Raw genomic sequence first — 21,106 nt, 5'->3', positions numbered from 1 at the left:
TTTTAGCTCCTTGTGATTAGGGGTGTATAAAAATTGGCCCGGACCTGAACCGACCTGAACCGGACCGGATCTGACCCGGACCTGTTGATTCAGGTCCGGTCCCGGTTCTTAAAAATCCAGGTTCCCGGTCCCGGTCCGGACCCGGTCCAAACCCGGGGTTTTCAGGTCCGGACCTGAAACCCGGGAAAATCGTAATTAAAAAAAAAAAAAAGAAGAAAACCAAACTCTGAAAAATTGAAACTGAGTTTTCGTGGACTTATTTGTATTTTCGGTGGACTCATTTGTATTTTTGGTGTTTGAGAATCGGGACTTTATAGACTTTATTTAGTTTTGTAATTGATAATTTTGGTTTGTATGTAATTATTAAATTATGCAACAGGTCTAAAAATCACAAAACAGGTCCATATGCAGGTCCATATGCAGGTCCAACAGATTTTGTATTAAAAAAAAAAAACGAAAAAGACACAAAACAGGTCCATTCAGGTCCAAACCCGGACCGGACCTGATTTTTCAGGTCTGGCCCGGAACCGGACCTGTTAATTCAGGTCCGGTCCCCGGTCCTCATAATTACCCAATTCAGGTCCCCGGTCCAAACAGGTCCGGTCCAGGTCCGGTCCGGTTTTGGACCGGTGTACACCCCTACTTGTGATAAGAAGAACTTTAGTTATTGAGGACTAAAGCGGATGGGTAGATCCTCTCTATTCATCTCTCTATTTTTCTCCTATTTTCCACAAGAAAGTACTTAATAAATACTTCCTCCCTTATATCAATATTGCAATAAAGGACTTTTTGTACTATTCATCACTCTTGTTTGACCATATAATATATATAATACGTTAAAATGTAGTTATGTGGAATCTTGTTGAATTTGTTTCATAAATTACTTAGACAATATTAATTTTTTATAATATTTTTACTCTTACACGATTGTAGATATTTAACATATATACAAAATGTGATTTAAGATGCGTAATTTCATCCTTGTTGTAATATTAATAGAATGAAAAAAGTAAATAATAAATAAATAAATCTCAGTCCCTCACAGTATCCCTTTCTTCTTTCGCATCTCCTTTCTTTAAATTCCCTAGACAATGAGTATCTTCTAATCTTCTTTCCTTGTTTCTATCCTACTTACACGTATGTATGAATGTATGATGTATCCCACCATAATATTTATATTGACTGCTTACACGTTTGATTCCGCGAGGTACTTAAATTAAATAATGTATGGATACTTAAATAATGAAATTGGATAAATGTTTGATTCCGTGAGGTACTTAAAGTCTTAAATAATGAAATTGGAATATGATACTTCAATACGTTATCTACTATCTCCGTTTCTTATTATTTGTAATGATTATATATTTTTCCTCTCCTACTTTATATTAAATCGTTGTAAATAATATGAAACAGAAATAATATTTATTTAAGTTTCTCATTTGACTATGCATCACATACACTTCTATAAATACAGAAATTGGTTACACCAAAATATATTGCATTGAAACGCACAAACTTCCTTTAACTATTAAGCTCATTACGGTATTCTTTCTTTCTTTCTTTTCCTAGTTTCTATACCTCTATATTGATGTTAGCTTTATACTTCCTAACTCATTTTATTTTTTGTTCCTTGTAAATAAATATGTAACGCTTTTTGACGAACATATAGCTAAGGTAAGAATGACTTCAGTTCAAGTGGATGCTCAATTCAATGGCAAGCAGAAAGCAGCAGTCGAAAAGGCGATGCAAGAGGCACAAACTATCCTAGCCAACAACGATACTGTGAAGGATGAACAATATCTGCTGGTTGCAGTAGGAGGTGTTATGCAGAATTCTCAACACCGGCCAATAAGGCTTATGAAAACCCATGATGTTAAGGGAAAATTCGTAGCCAACCCTCCTGGCACAATCGGTGGAGAAGATCATGGTGCGTTTGTACACCAAGGTGCTACTTCTCAAGGACAACTTCAAGTGATTGTTGGCTCAAAGTGTGCAATCGTTTATGGTACCTTTGACAGGTCTTTTCCTGGTCTTGGCTATCTCTTGGCTTGGGACAAGCCCGACAATTCCGATGAAATTAACAAGGTATGACATTCAAATAAGATATATATGTACGCATACATATAAGGACTTGTTCTCTTCACCTGAAACAAGGAGATCTGGTCTGATTTTCATAAGGTCTGATCTAAATTTTTATTAATAATTTGACTAAATTTTTACCGCATTTTAATACTAATCTATAAAGAAAAACATTATCAAAATGGATGTTGTTAGATTCGTTTCATTATAAACTTTTCGAATATGTAATTTTCATAATCTTTTGTAATACGCAATTAACGGTATTAAGCAATAAGTAAATGATAATTAAAGGTTCTAATTTGAAGTGATAATGTTCCTGATCTAGTTTGATTTGATCTAAATTCTAAAGTTGAAAAGAAATCTACAACAATGTAGTGTGATATTATGGAACGGAGAGTATATGCAAACATGTAGCACGCAATTACGAGGGAACAAACAAATGAATTAGTTTTCACGATGTTTGCAGGTGTATGTGGAAGCTGGGGATCCTTACAAGCTGGACAAAATGGAGTGGAGTGAAATTGAACCAAAACTAGATGCATCCACCAACACAAGTACCTTCGTCGATGCTGAGACAGGTGCTTCAGCAACAGCTGAGATCAAGGACAATGGCAATAAACGTGCTTTGATTGCTGCTAGCTTCGATCGTTTCTTACCCAAGGCTTGATTATTATATCATGTCAACCAACTTTGCTATAACTTTCCAAGGGACTTGTTACTTTTAATTAATCTTGTAACCTGCCTTCTCTTTATTATGCAACTATTACCATGTTTATGAATAAATAATTCCCCTTTGGTTTTTTTTTTTTCTTTTTTTTTGAAACCCCCTTGGTTTAGATAATGATGTCTATTACTAATTTACTATAATCTATGTTCACCTTTTTCTTATCTCAATCTCAATTCTTTGATTTTGCACTTTCATGGTTAAGCAATACTTTATAATGTTTCATGCATGAGTTCAAATTGTTAGAAAGAATGGGCATAAATAAATGTAATGCAAATAATTCATTTATTTGTTCACCTTTAATTGCAAGATTTCGAATTTTATGTCTGTTGATGCATTAATGTCACTACTAATATATAACAAAAAATTATAGAATTTTCAGAGTCAATATATGAATTTAGGCTAATCTAAATCGAGAAATACTAGACCGACATAATCATCAACAACCTTTGTGCTTTTATAGTGCAGAATAGTCGTTACCCTTACCCACGACTACACATTTATTGAATAATATACAATCTCCTCATTGTTCATATAATTATCTCGTTTGACAAACAGCTAACCAACTAATCTAATTGATCATCAACTCATATACATTATCAATAAAATCCAGAAAGACAAATCAATTAACTAGTTTCTTAGAACTTCGAAGATTTGGTACGACTCATAATACGAGTGTTTAACAATGTATCACTTGCTTTCCGAATTTGATGTGGAATATCCTCTAGATTGTACCAAGTATGATATTCAGCTACATTAAGCTTTGGAAGAGCGTTTTCCCCAGCTTTTAACGTCTTCAATTTCCTTAGCCTAATAATACGCAACACCTCCAGTTTCTTCAACCCTTTGTACCCAAAATCCAAGACATACCATCATGTGCATTATCAAGTTCAAGCACAAGCAACCCTTGCATAACTTTAAGCTTTTCGAGTGGATCGTTCGTAAACCCGGAGTTTATCAACCGCAATCTTACCAAATGCTTGAGTTTATGCACCCATTTTGGCAATTCATTTCCTACCAAAGGCCCCTTTAAGTAAACCCTCTCAAGAAATTCAGGAGGAGATACTAGGATCTTTTACCAAAATGACTATTTTGACAAAATTATTTACCAAAACGGCTAATTATAAAATATAATTCCCAAATTAGCTAAAGTTATCGATTTGAAAGGATATTATTTATTTTTTATATTCCTTTGACCAGGTTCGGTTCACTTTTTTTTTTTATTTGGTTTTATTTAAAAAGAATTAGATTTTTTTTAATGTTGGTTTTATTAAAATTCTAATGCCATAGTTTAAAATATCCCATTAATTTGAACAATAACAATCAACATAATATATATACATCAATTCTCAATTTTTAAAAAAGTTACACAACATAAACCCACTCAAAAAAAATGATCCAAACTTCCAATCAACAAAAGAAAAAAAATATACAACTATTTTTTTAAACACATAAAGATAGAAATAAATATATGTAAGTTTGATTTATCATACACATTAAACAAAAAAAATATTCATATTAACCGACTTAAACAAAGAGTATACAATTAATTTAATAGACATGAAAAAAATGAACAATACCTTAAAATCCCTTATCGTCGTATAAATTTGGGGTAATCTTGATAGAACAATAATACTTGAAATTCCAAAATTTTGTGATTGATATAATCAAGATGGAAAATTAGGGCTTTTAATTTTATTTTATTTTTTTATTGAAATTAGGGATTTGCGAGTCTGTGACTGTTTACGTTTTTCGTAGTTTTGTATACTGCTTAAATTTTCCAACTTAAAAAAAATCTTTAAGGAAATAAAAATAAACCAAAAAAACAAAAAAATTTTAAAAAAAATGAATCAAACTGGTTCAAAGGAAATAAGAAATGGATAAATTCCTTCCAAGTTAATAAATTAGCTAGTTTGGGAATTAAATTTTATAATTAGCCGTTTTGGTAAATACTTTTTAATAGAGAATATCCATAGAATATTCTCATCCTAGGTTTAGGATATATTTTGTATAAGATTATCTTTGATATCTGTACATATGTTATAGTTCTATTACCTAATATGATTAGGTTCTCATTGTAACCCTATAAATATTGATCAATGAAAATCACTCTAATGAGGGAGTTTATATTATCTGACATGGTATCACAGCTTAGGTTAGATCTCGGGATTATATACAAAAATTCTCACCCTGCCGGTGGGTTAGAAAATTAAACCCACCGGCGGGATATACAAAGTTTTTTATGCTTCCGCAGACACACATATAGAATTTTTTTTCTTTTCTCAAACTATTTTTTTAGAATCTTTATGTAACCTTGCGCCTCCTACCAACAGTAGCAATCACGAAAGCCTCCTCCATCGTTGTTGGCAATCGCATACACTACCACCTCCCACTACTGGCAGTAACCACATCTGCCAACCTACTCCATGTGCCGCACTCTATTTCCACCTCCCCATGACCAACAATGATTCTTACATTGCCTCATTGGTTTTTTTTTCACACATAATCACATAGATTTTGTTTTGGTGGTGGTATCAATAACTATATACTAAAAGACACACCAGCAATGACACTTGTCATTTTCTGGTGTGTCCTTAGTTTTTTTTTTTATTAAAAAAATATTTTGGAAACAAATCTTATACAATACATAAATAAAAGATAACAAATTTATACACAATTAAAAGATTTGATATATATTTCCATAATATATTATCAACTATATAAAAAAAATAGATTTTTTTTATAGAATTTGTGTCAAATATTACTAGAAGGATTCTATTTTTATTTTAATTTTAATTTAATTATATATTAAAAGCTCCAAGAAAGTAATTCGAATATCAAATAATAAAAAATTACTTAAAATAAAAGATTTGATTTATCCTTCCAAAAAAAAATAACAACTTTAAATTTAAGCAAAAAAGAAAAGAAAAAAAAATTATTAACATAATTTTTAATGTCCTACGTTTTAATAAATTCATTTAGTGATATCAAATATATACAAAAATATATGCATATTAACAAATGCATATTTTTAAAATCATGTCTTGCCAATGGGTAGTGGCTAATTATCACCTTTTACATACCCCCGGGTGCACATAGAGGTATGTGTAGGCAAAAGTAGTTTTAAAGAAAATATACTAGCCAATAGGCTCTTTCATAAATTAAGCATAATATTTTAAACAAATTTTTATTTTATAACTAAATGTAGTATTAATATGAAACAATTATTAAAAATAACCGTGCATGGCACGGGACCTAACCTAGTATCACAATAAGGTCAACTTTTGCACATCTCTTTTGCTATCAAGTTAGCTCCTTTTATTGTTGCAGCACTTGGAATCATTGTGGAGTATTAATTCTTGCTACATGGTTTCTCTTTTGAGAATTGATTAATTTCAAGCGGTGGGATTTAATTTTTTCTTGCGCAATTTTATTTGTTTTTCTTCAACTGTGATTTCACGTAGTAGTGTAGCGTGACTCTTCTCCTTCGGCCTAAAAGCGCATATCTCTACTATACGTAGGTCGTGGTTGTTGCTTCACATCGTCATCATCAGCACACGTCTACTACTTCTCTTTTGATCATGGGTTACTATACTATCCTTACCGTTCGATGCGTGATTCAGATCCATTCTGAGCATCCGATTTTCTCCCACTCTGACTGCGGGGGTGTGATAGAGAATATCCATAGAATATTCTCATCCTAGGTTTAGGATATATTTTGTATAAGATTATCTTTGATATCTGTACATATGTTATAGTTACCTAATATGATTAGGTTTCTCATTGTAACCCTATAAATATCGATCAATGGAAATCACTCTAATGAGAGATTTTATATTATCTGACATTTTTGTCAAACTAGCTGTTTTGGTAAAAGATCCGAGATACTAAGTTGCTCAAATCAAGAACTACTTCTTCATCATAAACTTGAACATTTTCATTAATCTCAATACTACTTACACTCAATGATCGAAGTTGTATCATGTTTTGCAATGCATTATTGTTCCTGCTGAATTCTGCTTCCGTCAGTGTCCGAGGGCTGGTAATGGTTTACCGTCCAATTGCACACCTACACAGCCAATACAGATTAGCTAGCCTGGGGGTTATCCGGGAATAACCACTCCGATGCTAAAGTCAGTACCTTTGTGAGAAGAAAGTGAAATAAGAGAGAGAAAGTGTTTTAGGGAGAGAGAGATTCTACCTTTGAAATGGGGATTTGCTTGGGTATTTATAGAAACACAACCAAGCAGGTGCCACCTATACAGATAGGTGGCACACCGACCTCATAGGAAGAAGGTGCCTACGTGGCCCCAAGCAACTCTCCACGTGCCAGAGAGACATGGTACGTGACGAGAAGCAGCTCTCCACGTGGCATAGAGTAATGCCGGTAAGGACCATGGTTTATTCACCGATTAATGAGGGCTTAAACTGCACAGCACTCTTTTACCGGTTTATAAAGGATGCTACCGGCATATCAAGGTTGCTACCATTATATCCCGTACAACTAGCCCCCCAAGTGAGGACGTTAGTAAAACTAACGTGCTCACTTGCGATGGAACCTTGTGATGTGTTGCGTAAGAGACACAGTCAGAAAATATTCGATTTGCCCCCCAAGTGAGCGAATTGCAGATAGGCTTTGCTCAATTTAAAACGGAAACCGAAAATAGGAGTGAATACGTTTTCACACTTGTTTGAAATTTTTGCCTAGGATTTGGCGGGAAAATGTAATAAAGTAATGGGGCACGTGTCATTCATCAAAGTAGGGTGTTTTTGAAAAGGCGTTTTATTACAGCCGTTGGATTGCATGCAGTAAATGTCACATCAACCGCTTCACTTGGACAGTATAAATAGCAAATTTCGTACTTTTAACCCTTCATCTCCTTTGCGAAAAAATTTCGAAAAATTTCCACTTCACTTCGCTTGTAGTTCGCACATATTTCTGCGATTCAGGAGTCGATTTGTCGAAGGTTTGTTCAGTTGTTTTTAGACCGGTGTTTGTAAACGGAGGACATTTAATTCCGGAGTTACGCTTTCAAGAGTTGAGTTCAAAAGAGGTAACAAACCCTAACTTTCTTTTCGATTTCTCACTGGTTTGTGGTTAAGTAGATTTTGCATTTATTTCATTATTTGTAAATGTCTGGTTCTGGAATGCATGCGAATACGGGTAAAGCCAATGAGGCTGAACTCTGTGCACCCTTAACTTCTGTAGAAGAAAGAGAAGCTTATTACCGTCATAAGTTTCTGGTTGACGCCAAGAAGGCTTTGCGTCCTACCAACCCCGATATCCCAGAGGACACAGAGATTGCCGACGTTGAGCCTATTAGTGTTCAATATCATTTGAGATCAAACTTGGATTAGTTTAATCAATACGGCACTAATATTGACAGGATGCCGAGAACGAAACACACCAGTTACCTACGTGAGGTTGGTGAGAGCAGTAGACGCTCTGTTGAGGAAGAAGATGTTGATCCTGGGCATGAAGCTTCGGATATCAGAGAAGAAGATATCCTGTCAGTTGAGGATAGCCTGGAACGGCAAGAAAGTAGGGATGAAAGCATCGGTAATGAAGACGATGCAGAGGAATCGGAAATGCTTGGGGAAGGGGAAGATGATGAGGAAGAAGATGACGAGACCGACGAGGAAATTTGGGCCGACTTCAATCTTGCTGCTCAGATCGCAGATGAAGAGCGTCTCGACGAGGAATACAATTCAGATCAGGATGATCCGAAATACCTAGAACCCCAAGAAGTCCCTAGCAGTTATGAAATAACTGAGTCTGTTGTGGATCCGGTATGGTTGCAGACAGCTACCGAGAAAGACTATTGCCAACATGGTAAACGCTTCTACCGTCATCCTGACGGCTATGAAATCAGATTACCAAGCGAAGGTCAAACGGCTTTGGACTGCCCTCCCGGCCACGTTGTTGTTTATGCCAAACATTTCGAATTTGGTTTACGGTTTCCACTTCATCATTATATTGAAAAAATATTCAGGGCTTGGAATGTATTAATTGCACAGTTAACGCCTCCAACCATCCGAAATATAGTCTCTCTTGTCTGGGTTATGATATTTATGGACTTTCCCCTTACCTTGAACTTATTTCGGAGGTTGCACTGGATAAAGAGAGATAGCCAGTCACCCATATGGTGGTCTCTTTTTACTGCTCCCGGGAGATGCACTGTGTGGCCAAAATTGACCAGTTGCAAGAACTGGAAGAAAGAATTTTATTTTATGAGTGTTCCCGATGATTTTACCGTCCGTAGGACATTTTACCACCCTCACAGTATGTTCGAGACCATACGGTCGAGAGCGTTAGGAAAGTTGGAGAAAAAAGCTTTTAAGTGGTTTAACTGTACATATGTTAGTGCTGGTAAGAAGAATAAAGTTGTTCCGGGGGTGTGGTTGCCCCATTGTAATTATATACTGGGCAACGCCCCTCTATCTCATGTCGGTCTCTGCCATAGCGATGCATTTGGTATGAAAATGTTTATAAATTATATACATATACTTATATTTATCTTTACTGTACTTGTGCTTTGCATTTGAAATTAATTTTGACAAGTGTTTTGCCTGCTTATTCTCTTACCTGTCTGCGTATATTTTACTTATACATGTTCTCTCTTTTTTTTTTTTTTTTTTAACGCCTATGTTTACCTTTATGATGTCGGTGTATTGATGTTTATTATCGGGTGTTTCTACCACCAGGTATTGACAAACTCGACTACAGCCGACTAGGGTTGCTTCCTGACGGGAGAGTGAAGCAACAGTGCCCAGGTCGGCCAAAAAAGTCATACGACACCCTTCCCGTTTTCGCCACCAGAGACTCGAAAAGGAAAAGAACGAGACAGCAAGATATGGCTCCTACCGAACGCGTTGCCAAACCCCGTACCCTAGCTGTGAAAAGGGGTGGCGAGAATGTGTCTAATAGGACGTGTGAGTCCTCCGACCGAGAGCAACGGAAGAAGCAGAAAAAGCGAGATGGCGATGCGGCACCTCTCCATCAGGAGGCACAAGAGACATGGCCGAAAGGGGTCGTTAATTTGGAGGACGAGACCGATCCCCATCCTCCGAAAAAGCTGACAGTCACCTTAAGGGATCCAACTGGTCCTAGGGTCGGCAGCGAGGCCAGAACCGGCCAGGTGGCCAACATTGATAAGCCTCCGAGCAAGGAGACAACGGTCATCTCAACGCGCACTGGCGGCCCCAGCAAAAATTCTTTCGTCCCGGCTCTTGTCGGTGACTTCATCGAGATTCCGTATGTCAGAATCCCGGAAGAAGTTGCTGACGAGTTGGTTGTACCCTTTGGTGTTGTCGGTGATCCATGGCATCCCCGGATCAATGTTAATCGTGGCGAGTCTGTTCTCTGCGACGATCCTAGCACTGGCGGGAGCATGGGTTGGAGGGTGCTAAAGGATTTGGCGACGCCAGTCGACAGGCCTGTCAACCGCGTTGCCGCCCCTTGCGGCCAGCTAATGAACAACATGCTCCGGGTAAGACAACAAAGAATCCTTGTTATTTTATTATGTTTATTTACATATGTACTATTTGTGTGACTAACGGCCAATTTAATCATTATCTCCAGACCGTCAACTCTGCCGTGGAGGTGGTACATATGTACCAGCACTACAGCGTGCTGCCGATCAAGCCGAGACAAAGCTGAAGAAGGCTGACGATGCTTGCAAGGCCGTTATCAAGGAGCGTGACAAGGTGAAGACCGACATGAAGATGCTCTTCCAGATGAACTTCTTCACCTCGTTCGCCGTGATCTTTGCTACCGGTTCCGCTTCTATCCACTTGGTGAAGTAGTCTATCCCTACAATCAAAAACTTTCGGCCACCCGTTGCTGACGTGAACGGCCCAATAATGTCCATTCCCCATTGAGCGAACGGAATTGGGTTAAGAATGGGTGTTAAATCATTTGGAGGTTGATTAATCACCGGCCCATACTTCTGGCATTTATCACATTTTTTAACGTACCTCCATGGTGTCTGCATTCATTGTCGGCCAATAGTAGCCCCGTTTCATTGCCTCCAAGGACATTGACCGACCCCCCGCATGATTACCGCAATCACCCTCGTGTATTTCTTCTATCAGCCTTGCCGATTCATACGCTGTTATACACCTTCGCAACGGTAGCGAAAACCCCCGTTTATACAATGTGCCCCGAAACATAATAAACCAGACGCTGTCTTTCTTGATCTTTCTTGCCTCCATCTTATCGGCAGGAAGGACGTTATGTACTTTGTAAGCTAAGATTTCGTCATACCATTATCGACCTTCACTTGTACAATATACATCCTTAGGAGGTTGTTCATCAATACTCTTTTGTTTCAAAATTTCTACCATCACCGTCCTCTCTAAATCGTTAAAGCTTGAACTTGCAAGTTTAGCCAATGCGTCTGCTTGCGTGTTCATTGCTCGAGGAACCAATTTTATTTCGAAATATTCCAGATTAGATGTAACACTCTTGAGTTTTGCCAGATATGTCGTCATGCTCGGCTCTCGAGTTTCATAAGTGCCATTGAACTGATTTGCTACCAGTTGCAAGTCAGTTGTCATCTCAATACGTTTTGCTTCCGCAGATATGCATAGTTGTAACCCTGCCAAGGCTGCTTCATACTCTGCCTCATTATTCGAGGTTTGAATTTGAACTTGATAGCATATTCGAACACATCTCCCTGGGGTTCCTGCTTCCCCTCCTTCTAGCGTCAATTGTTCTAGCGCCAATTGTTCTAGCGCCAATTGTTCCTGCTGAATTCAGCTTCCGTCAGTGTCCGAGGGCTGGTAATGGTTTACCGTCCAATTACACACCTACACAGCCAATACAGATTAGCTAGCCCGGGGGTTATCCGGGAATAACCACTCCGATGCTAAAGTCAATACCTTTGTGAGAAGAAAGTGAAATAAGAGAGAGAAAGTGTTTTAGGGAGAGAGAGATTCTACCTTTGAAATGGGGATTTGCTTGGGTATTTATAGAAATACAACCAAGCAGGTGCCAGCTATACAGATAGGTGGCACACCGACCTTATACGTGGCCCCAAGCAACTCTCCACGTGCCAGAGAGACATGCTACGTGACGAGAAGCAGCTCTCCACGTGGCATAGAGTAATGCCGGTAAGGACCATGGTTTATTCGCCGATTAATGAGGGCTTAAACTGCACAACATTCTTTTACCGGTTTATGAAGGATGCTACCAGCATATCAAGGTTGCTACCATTATATCCCGTACAATTACATAACGTTTTCCCATGTTCCGGCCTTAGATTTTCGATTGCCAACCTTCCCAATCGCTTTAGCGTATCCAAACCGGGCACCGGAGTAGGCGAACTTCCATCCACAAATGCTAGCTTTTGCAGCTCCTTGAAATTATTCAACACGCCGTTTTAATCCTTACAATTGAACAAGCGATCCCACGTTTGTCCTTAAACTCGTCAACTTCCTTAGAACTTCGGTCTAATAATCCCCATATTCCCAACAGCCACCCTGTGCTGTCTTCTTGCTGGTTTTCTATTTGATGAGTTGATTCAAGCAGCTTATATTCGTCAATGATATCTTCAACTTTAAAAACCAATACTCGTAAATTACTCAGTTTCTTAAGTTGCTCCTTTGTTTGATCATTTGTTCTGTCAACCTTTACCTCGGCCTTTTTCAAGTAATCTTTCGCGATATCCATTTCGTTTTTGATGTCATCTAGTAATTCAGGGACACTCTGAAACTTTTGTGTCTCAGCTTGTAGTACAGGAACAACCTTTTCCATGAGAAAACTCAGCAATTTATCTGGTATTGGTATTGCTAAAGCCATTTTGTCCAACTCTTATTCTTGTAAGTTTGTACTGCAAATAGATAAAGACATTGGAGAAATTTATTATCATTGAGACATTATTACTAAAGAATTCTTTTTTTGAAATATATGCAAGTCCCATGAATTGTGTTGGATATATACTCTCTGCGGCATCCTTTAATGTTTGCCCCATTTACATTTTTACTTTGGAAAATTTGTCTGAAATGGACATATAAGTTCACTATTTTGTTTGAAAGGACCTTATATCTTTAAAATAGTTTAAAAGGACCTTATAAGTTTATTTTGTTTGGGGGACCTTGAGATCGGAATCCGACAATAATTGACTTATTCCTCCAACGTTAACCTCTATGACCTTAAAAATGACCCTCTTTTCTTTTTTATCCATGATTTCCGTCAAATTCCCTTTTTTTTTTATTTGTGTCATTTGGGGATTAGAAAAGAGAGAGTGAGAAATTGGAGGGACGTCATGGAAAAAAAAAAGAAAAAAAAAAGTGGGTCATTTTTTAAGGTCATGTAAGAGGTCAACATTGGAGAAATAAGTCAATTATTGTCGGATTCCGACCTCAAGGTCTCCCCAAACAACAAAATAAATTTATAAGGTTCTTTTAGACCACTTTAAACAAATAAGGTCCTTTCAGACAAAATAGTGAACATATAAGTCTCTTCTAGACAAATTTTCCTTTTACTTTAAATTCTCAAGAAACAAGTTTGATCAATAATATCTTAATCTATAGCTTGTAAACTACTACGTCTTAGTAATGCTTTTGAAAACTCACAAGAATCATTATGAAACTAATCCATCAATTTTATTTATTTATTTATTTTTTATATATAGATTATTAGAATATGTAGTAACAGTTTTTTAAACCTTTCACTCTCAATAGGCATTAAATCTATAACCATTATAAAATATGCAAAAGAATTTACTGTAGCTGGTAAATAGTACTTTGTGGTGCTATTACAGCATTGCCCCTAAAATTAAAGAATTGCCAATTTTGCCCCTTTACTTTCCCCTTACTCTCTCACCGACTTCCTCACCTTCTTCCTCACAGACTTCCTTCTCTTTCCTCCTCATCTCAAAAAAAAAAGCTCAGAATTCTTAATGGAAAACAAGGAGAGAGAAACCTAGAGAGAGAAAATATGTCCTCCTTCAACAATGATGGCGATGAGCTCAAAATCACCGATCATCCTTGAAAAACCATGGCGATGGGATTCGCTTCTTCTCAGTGTTTCAATTTCATCAGTTTTGGCAACGCGGTTGCTAAGGTTCATTTATCTTTCTTGTTCTAATTGGTTCGATACTTTGATGTTCATCTCATCGATTAGATTTTTACCTTTTATATGAAGGTTATTTTATTTATTTCTAGGCTTTTCATGTAGTTTTTTTTTATTATTGAATTTGATTTCAAATGGTTTCCTAAAGCAAAGATGTTCGGAGGAATGTTTTAGAAGAAACCAAGCAAGGAAGAAGCTCTGCCGCTGCTTCGATCCCACGGATTGATGTTCGGAGCATGGGTTGTTGCTATTCGGGTCACTCCTTATGTTCTTCAGTATTTTTCCAGAAAGAGGAGATTACTTTGGATCTTTGATTCAACCCCACCAAAATTAAGGTATTAGTCTTATAAGTTTTCAAGATATTGACTTTATTTGATTATTAATTTCACTATTTTACGTTATATGGGTGTTTTAGATGTTAAAAATTTAATTTTTGCGAGGAAGATGGACCCAGGTTTGGTGGATTCGAGTTTGAGGTGAAGATACACGGGTATTATTGGATGTTTGTTCTTTTTTTTTTTATATTATTTTGAAACATGTTTTGATATTATATTATAGAGGACTAACAGTTTGATGTATCTGAAAGTTTAAAGTTTCGGTCATATTCAGGTTAGCAGTGCGAGGCATGAGATTCTTTTCGAAACAATCCAAACCCTCACCGATTTTACTTTCATATTGACTAGAGCTTATGTTTCAGGCGAAGATGGATGTTTCATGGATGGTGAGTAAATACCTAGATTGTTTAATTAGCAATCAATTTTCAGGGTTTATGATGCCTTCTGAATATACTTCTGATTTACCAGTCTTTCATGTCATGGATGTGTATGTGCAGAAAATTCAAGGTGAAGGACTTATTGACCATTTATGCTAGGCAAGATTCTAAACATTCAATTTTTGCTACAAATTTACTTCTTAAGATTAATATAATGATAATCTGTTGTAAGATAATATGATTCATTTCTGGAAGTAATTTGGTGAAATCTGAAGTAAAAAAATATGTTTTATTACATTGTAAGAGTAAAATAATATAGGCATAGTGGATCGTTGAGTCGATTCAATTGCTAAAGATTTGCTTGGTGTATTTCTTAATGGGGTTTTGTTATTTTTTACTTCTGTTTTTATGATAGTGTGATTTCTTGGGATCTGATATTGTGATTGCAATTTTTAGTTGGGGATTTGTTAAGCTTTGATTTTTGTTGTAATCTACTTTGAAGTTGATTTAGTAGTGCTACCATTTTTGATATGAGGTTTGAACTGTAAGGTGAAAGATTGATTTGTTAAGGGTTACTTAATTTCGAATTTTTTGATTGGAGATTGATTTTTAAAAATTTTGACAGTTATTAATATTGAATTTTATGAACTAGGTATTAATAAAAATGGGGGTTATAGGTGACATTCCGGTAGCAGCTATTGAGGATGTAGAGCGCTGCTAAGTACTTATGTGATGTCTTTGCAAAGATATGAATTTCAGTGGCCTGTTTGATCTGGTTTGACAATATGATCATGTTTTGATAAATTTGTGTGGTTGGAGTCCCTATTACAATTTATACTACAAATTAAGATACATCCTAAATACATAGTATTTAGATTTCCGTTCAGCACCTATTTTACACTTGCAATTTGGATCTTGTTCATTTGTATAGTTAATATGTTGCATAACATATTTAAAATTGAGCAAGCTTTGTGTGTGCTCGCTTGCAATGTTGTTTTTCAATTTATATTTGAAAAGAATAAGCATATATAATTACTTTATCTCCTTTGCACAATCATACAATTTCCCTATTCTGTTTGAAGGTCATGGAGTCTTGAAAGCAGTCTCTCTGTTAGTTGCGTAACCTTTATTTTCCCGACCCTGATTTCATAATAGTGTAGCATGTTATTGATGCCGCACGTTTATGTATGTTATAGACTTCATAGTTTTATTTGTAGTCTTTTACTTATGTACTAAGTCCTAGCTCTGAAGTTATGAAAACGAAAAGAGTATATGTTGAATATTAATGCGAATTTGGCGTACTATACAATAAGCGTCTTCTTTTCTTTCTTTTGCAATTTTATCATCAGTTTCAGGGCTTCAAGTTGCGGAAACAAAACTAAATAAGGGTTAGTTGCTGTACTGACCTTCTATTCTTTGTAAACGCTGAAATTCTTAGTTATGCAGCTCATGTTGGAGCATCCAAATATATTGTTAGTAACATTATTGTCTGATTTGTAACAGAATTGTTGATCTACAGGTACAATTCTATCTCCCCTTTCTCTTTCTTGTTCTAATTGGTTCAATTTTCACCTAACCTTTAATATGAACAGCTTACTTGTTATTTTTTTCCATATCTTTTCATTTTCTCCCAATATTTTCTCTTTTTAATATGCTTATATGCATATGGTGTTTGCTGCCAAAATTTATGCTGTCAAGTTAGATATTGCTGTTGTGAGTGACTATAGAGGGTAGCTGTTGTTTCACGCTGTTGCCGCTGTTATTCTGGTGCTGCCCTGTTACTGCTATTCTGTTCGTCCAAAAATCATCGACCTGAAGTTGTTTTTAGCTCATAGTCCCTTCATCAATGTTTTAGATCTCGAAAAGTTATTCAATCTAGGCTCAAGAATTTCTCGATTTGGAGTTGTGTGCTAGGAATTATGCCTTCTGGAATTTACTACGGTCTGCTACCCTGGTTCTATCGCAGCGGGCTGTTATTGCTCATTTGATGCCTATGTGGTGTTGTTGTGTTGAGTTGGTTGGGGTGCTAAAATGAATGCTTGGGCTTCTCTTATTTATTTTGTCTTCCCTTCTTCCTTTATTTACACATTAGTTATAAAGTTAAAATGTGGGCAATTTTGATTAATGACTATTTGGATAATGACTAATTGATAATTTGCCAAAGTGATGAGGGATTAATGTGTATGTTAAATTTTCAGATGTGTGAGTGACTAAAGTTAATTAGTTTAAATTAAATGTATTGAAGGGTTTAAATGTTTATAAAATAGATTTGATGAACGAACACTAATCTCCCCAAGTTTATTCATCACTCTTAATTAACTTCTTATTTCGTATTACATGAGCCTTTTGTTGTTTTTATTAAATGAGGTGAGAAAATATATATGTAAAGGTTTGTACATGTGGTATGTCTAGATAAGGGTTGTGTTCTACTTATATGAATGTAATAACTTATCAAGTGAGGTTGGGAAGTATTAAGGAGTCAACAAAGAAGTCATGTTTGATATGATAGTCTCCTTATAATTTATTATTATATACGTGAGAGTAATTTACACCATACAACTGATAACTTGAGAATCCTTTATCTTTTCTACTGTAATATTTGCAGCAATTGCAGGTTGGTGCAAAATAATGCAGTGCTTGAAGTTAGTCTTGTGCTTCTATAACAAAAAAGAAAATTCAACTGCGTGGCCCTCCTTGATTCCATATCAACTTAACTACCGAGAAAGCAGCCTGGACATCCTTGTTAGAGTAAAGAGGTTAGTCTTTCAAATATATTCACTCTTATCTCCTATTTTTGTATGGCAACTATGTGTGTCGTTTCCTGCTTAAATTTAATGATGGTGAGCAGGATCGTGATCCTTCGTATCTGAAGTAATAATTAGTTTTTATTCAAAAGATGTGCAAAGTTAGATCATTGTTAGACCTTGCATTTCTATGAATCTCCATGAGTTTGTGAGGCGATGGATTCTAAAAGTATATCAAGCTATTATGTTTGAGATTATTACAATATACTACTCTTCTAGACCTCTTGTTCTTGAGCACTTCAGTTATTTTACATCTCTGCTTGCTTACTTTATTTTCTTGATTGTATTTATTAAAAAAGCCTGCCAATGGCCCAATACTCATTAAAGCTTAGAGAGTAGTCGTTACTTTAGGAAAATACAACTCATCACGATCACCAAACAACGAAGTCATGACATGAAATTGAATATTGTTTGTCATTTGTCATTTATGACTTTATCGATCCTATAACACATAATGTGTGCTACAAAACTGACAGAAGTTTCTGAAGTGCACATAAGGAAATAGATGACTTAATGTTCCGAAGATTCCTCTTACTTGTAATCTTGTGAAGAAGACAGGTTCCATGTTCTTAAAGTATTTGAAAAGGAGGCCGACTTTTCTGCCTAAAGTTTGTCATAAGATAAGAGAAACATTATGACCTTTCCCATAACAAAGTTAATCTAGGGGACACCCTACTATGATTGCATGATTGCGTTCTCAGGTGGGCATTACCTAAATTCCAAATCTGGTCGGAGGTATTGATGAGTTTAAGCGTACGTCTCTTCCTGTTTCTTTGATTATTTAGATTGCTCACTTATACTTCAGTTGCAACTATCTACATCAATGTTTCTGCTATTCATACTTGTTTTGTGTGTTTTTATACAGGTCTTCTTGTATAAAATCTTGATGATCTGTGAGCAATAATGTACCCCTCGAATCTGTCAGCTAGCCCTGATACAACAACTGAGTTGTAGTAACTCTAAAGTTACTGTAGTTCTCACTCGCTCACTCTGCTTTGTTGAGTTCCAGGGGGAAAAGAAGAGAAGATCGAGAGGAAGACAATCTCAGAGAATTTCTCAATCACTCTGCTCAAATGCTTTTGGAGCTCCGAACCTCATAATAAGTATCTGTGAGTGACTTCTTGCTTTTATGGATTTTTGCAGGGTTTTTTTTTTTCTTTGTTGTGCTTGTATGAATTTAACTGTATTTTATAACTATCCTTATTAATCTTTAAAGAAAGATTTTGTTGACCTACAAATTTCTGAACATTTAGGCTTTGTTATTATTAATAGAGAAAAAAAAATCAATTCTTTATTTTGTATAATGTAGCCAGCAAGCTTACACTCTCTTTTTCTGGCAGCTCTTACTAAATTGTTGCTTCTTCGTGTTTCTTCTGCACATCCTGTATGCCTTGTTCTTGAGTAGGCTTGGGATGAAGGCATCATTGGCATTCCAGAATTATGGTGCTGAATGAATAGTGGGTTCTATGAATTGTTTTTGGGTTTATTTCTTAATATATACTGCTTTGGTAAAACCTCTCATCTTCTTATGATGCTTTGCCTTATACAGTACATTTATATTTAGATTAGAGAAATTGGCAACACATTATTCTTTTCGTCAAACATGATAGACAATGAACTTGGTTATTGCTTATATATATTAAGCATTTTTGGTTAATGGCTGCTCGTAAAGGCTCTCATGGGAAGACCCACAATTTTCTATGGAATGCTTATTGTGAGATTTCTTATATTTGATTTCTGATCGGACGTGTATGCAGCTTAGTGTTTTTTTTTCTTTTTTTTCGCATTATATATTTATATTGTGCCTTGTGGATATAAGTCTAGACCATGCTTTTCCCCATAGATCTATCGCAGATTAAGTGTATAAGCTGTTAAAGGCAGCTAGAATAATAGAATTAAGTATCTTGAATTTAAAGTATCAGCTTTTGCATATGCCTTCATCATCATTTAGATATCTTAAATATTTGTCCGCAAGTTAATACATTTGTTCTTTTTTGTTTGCTTATCTATGTAACTGATATATCTGCAGTTTAATTATTTGGTGGTTACAAATATCTCTTAATATGGGTGACATTCAGAATGCTCCTCTTTCAGAAGAGGAAACTACTTGTAGGTTTCTTTTGTATGAACTTTAGGTATATATATGAACTTCACGTAAAATACAAGCTAATTGTTTATCGTGTTATCATATGTGATTAGCTCTATTTTTTTATTCTACTGTTTTATGCAGATAATTTTGGGATGAAGTGAGCAAGCCTGAAATATTAGGGCCAAGATGTTACTTGTAGCAGTGGAGCACGTGCTTAAAGGCGCCAAGAAGACAAGGATACAACCAGATGAAGCATGTGTGAGATGGTGATAGTATTATAGGTTGAGGTTATGGGATTTAATTTCATTTGTAGTACAAGTAGTATTTAATTTATATTTTTAAATGGTAGAAATGGGTAGAATTAGATACGTAAATGATGAAGTAATGCAAGAGCATATAAGTGAATATATGAGCATAATGTGTACTTGTTTTCAACTTCAATATGTGTATTGTGATTTTAGTAGAGAAATTATATCTTTGTTCTTGAGGTTAGGTATCAAGTTGGTGCTTTTTTTTTAATTTATTTATTTTGAGAAAAAGGGTTAATATCAAGTTGATTAATAATACATTTAATACAAAAGAAAAAAATAAAAAATAAATAAACACAAATTTATAAGGTATAATGAGATAGTTTGCATAGAAATTCAAGTTGATTGTAGTAGTTAGTAGAAATTATATCTTTGTATACCTATTTGATTTAAAATCAACTAAGTTTTAAGATTTACAAGGTATTGAGATGCTTTATGTAGAAATTCAAATTGATTAGTTAATACTATATTTTAAACAAAAAATCAACATCTTTCTCTTTATTATTATGTGAGGAATAAATGCTCAAAAGATGCATTGTATTAAAGGACGGAGGGAGTAATATATTTTTTTTAAGAATCTTTAAATTATAGCAAATTCTAGATAACTTCACTTATAACAATTATTTTTCATACATATTTCCCCATAGACACTTATAAATTCATGTATTCTTGCTATTACAAAACCTGAACACAACCACAAATATCACAACAACCGAACACAACCACGAATTTACTTATCTTGCCGTCGGGGGGGCACGCGCAACGCGTGTGCTCCAACGACTAGTATGGATAAAAAAGTTAAAGGATAGAAGAAGTAGAAAGCTTAAGGATGATAAGAAACATGACACTTATTAAGGTAAGGCCAATCACTATAGGCACATAAATTAAAGAAAAGAAAAAAAAAATAAATAAATAAATAAAAATAATAAACTAGATGCATTATATTGTTGTTAAATTATGTAAAATAAAAATAGGAATTTTAAAAAAACAGACACGATATTTTGAGACACCCAAAAAAGAATGTTGGCGCTATATTATTAAACAAAGGATTAATAAAATAATAGATATCTTAGAAGTTCATATTTAAACGGTTAAAGAATCAACTAAACCAAAAGTTTAAGGGCTTGTTTGGCATCGTTTTTTTTTTTAAAAAAAAATACCAAAAACAAGAAACATGATAAAGGTGTTGCCACTTTTCTGTTGTCAGCTTTCAAAATTATCATGATTTTAATAAATTTGACTAATTTTTTTTTATTATATGACATATTTTATATGATTTTGAAAAACAAAAATAACAGAAAATCACAGTGATA

General features: G+C 35.3%; 1 protein-coding gene and 1 long non-coding RNA gene across 28 annotated transcripts; both read left to right on the top strand.

Annotated features, from left to right (window-relative positions):
• Positions 1-1,437: 1,437 nt before the first annotated feature.
• LOC110707513 lies at positions 1,438-2,967 on the top strand. The gene is made up of 3 exons (XM_021885526.1): positions 1,438-1,542; positions 1,670-2,085; positions 2,546-2,967. The coding sequence occupies exons 2-3, from the start codon at positions 1,681-1,683 to the stop codon at positions 2,744-2,746; spliced, it is 606 nt and encodes a 201-aa protein (XP_021741218.1). The 5' UTR covers positions 1,438-1,542; positions 1,670-1,680; the 3' UTR covers positions 2,747-2,967.
• Positions 2,968-13,493: 10,526 nt separating this feature from the next.
• LOC110707512 lies at positions 13,494-19,972 on the top strand. 27 transcript variants are annotated; one of them, XR_002508543.1, is made up of 10 exons: positions 13,495-13,871; positions 14,029-14,215; positions 14,325-14,370; positions 14,490-14,601; positions 15,245-15,980; positions 16,096-16,111; positions 17,207-18,149; positions 18,262-18,505; positions 18,737-19,531; positions 19,627-19,972. It is a non-coding gene; the product is annotated as an uncharacterized LOC110707512 (long non-coding RNA). The 27 variants fall into 27 exon arrangements; XR_002508541.1 differs by having other exon boundaries at positions 17,198-18,149; XR_002508539.1 differs by having other exon boundaries at positions 13,494-13,871; positions 15,245-16,111.
• Positions 19,973-21,106: the final 1,134 nt, after the last annotated feature.

The sequence above is a fragment of the Chenopodium quinoa genome, unplaced genomic scaffold, assembly GCF_001683475.1.
Source record: "Chenopodium quinoa cultivar QQ74 unplaced genomic scaffold, ASM168347v1, whole genome shotgun sequence".
NCBI classification, from domain to species: domain Eukaryota; kingdom Viridiplantae; phylum Streptophyta; class Magnoliopsida; order Caryophyllales; family Amaranthaceae; genus Chenopodium; species Chenopodium quinoa.
Note: the sequence above shows the minus strand (reverse complement) of the source record. Positions and strands in the feature narration are given on the sequence as shown.

What these genes read in the sequence shown, in the direction of transcription:
- LOC110707513 (XM_021885526.1), top strand. Translation starts at nt 1,681, where the DNA reads ATGACTTCAGTTCAAGTGGATGCTCAATTCAATGGCAAGCAGAAAGCA. An exon ending in ATTCCGATGAAATTAACAAG is followed by an intron (nt 2,086 to 2,545) that starts GTATGACATTCA and finishes CGATGTTTGCAG; the next exon opens with GTGTATGTGGAAGCTGGGGA.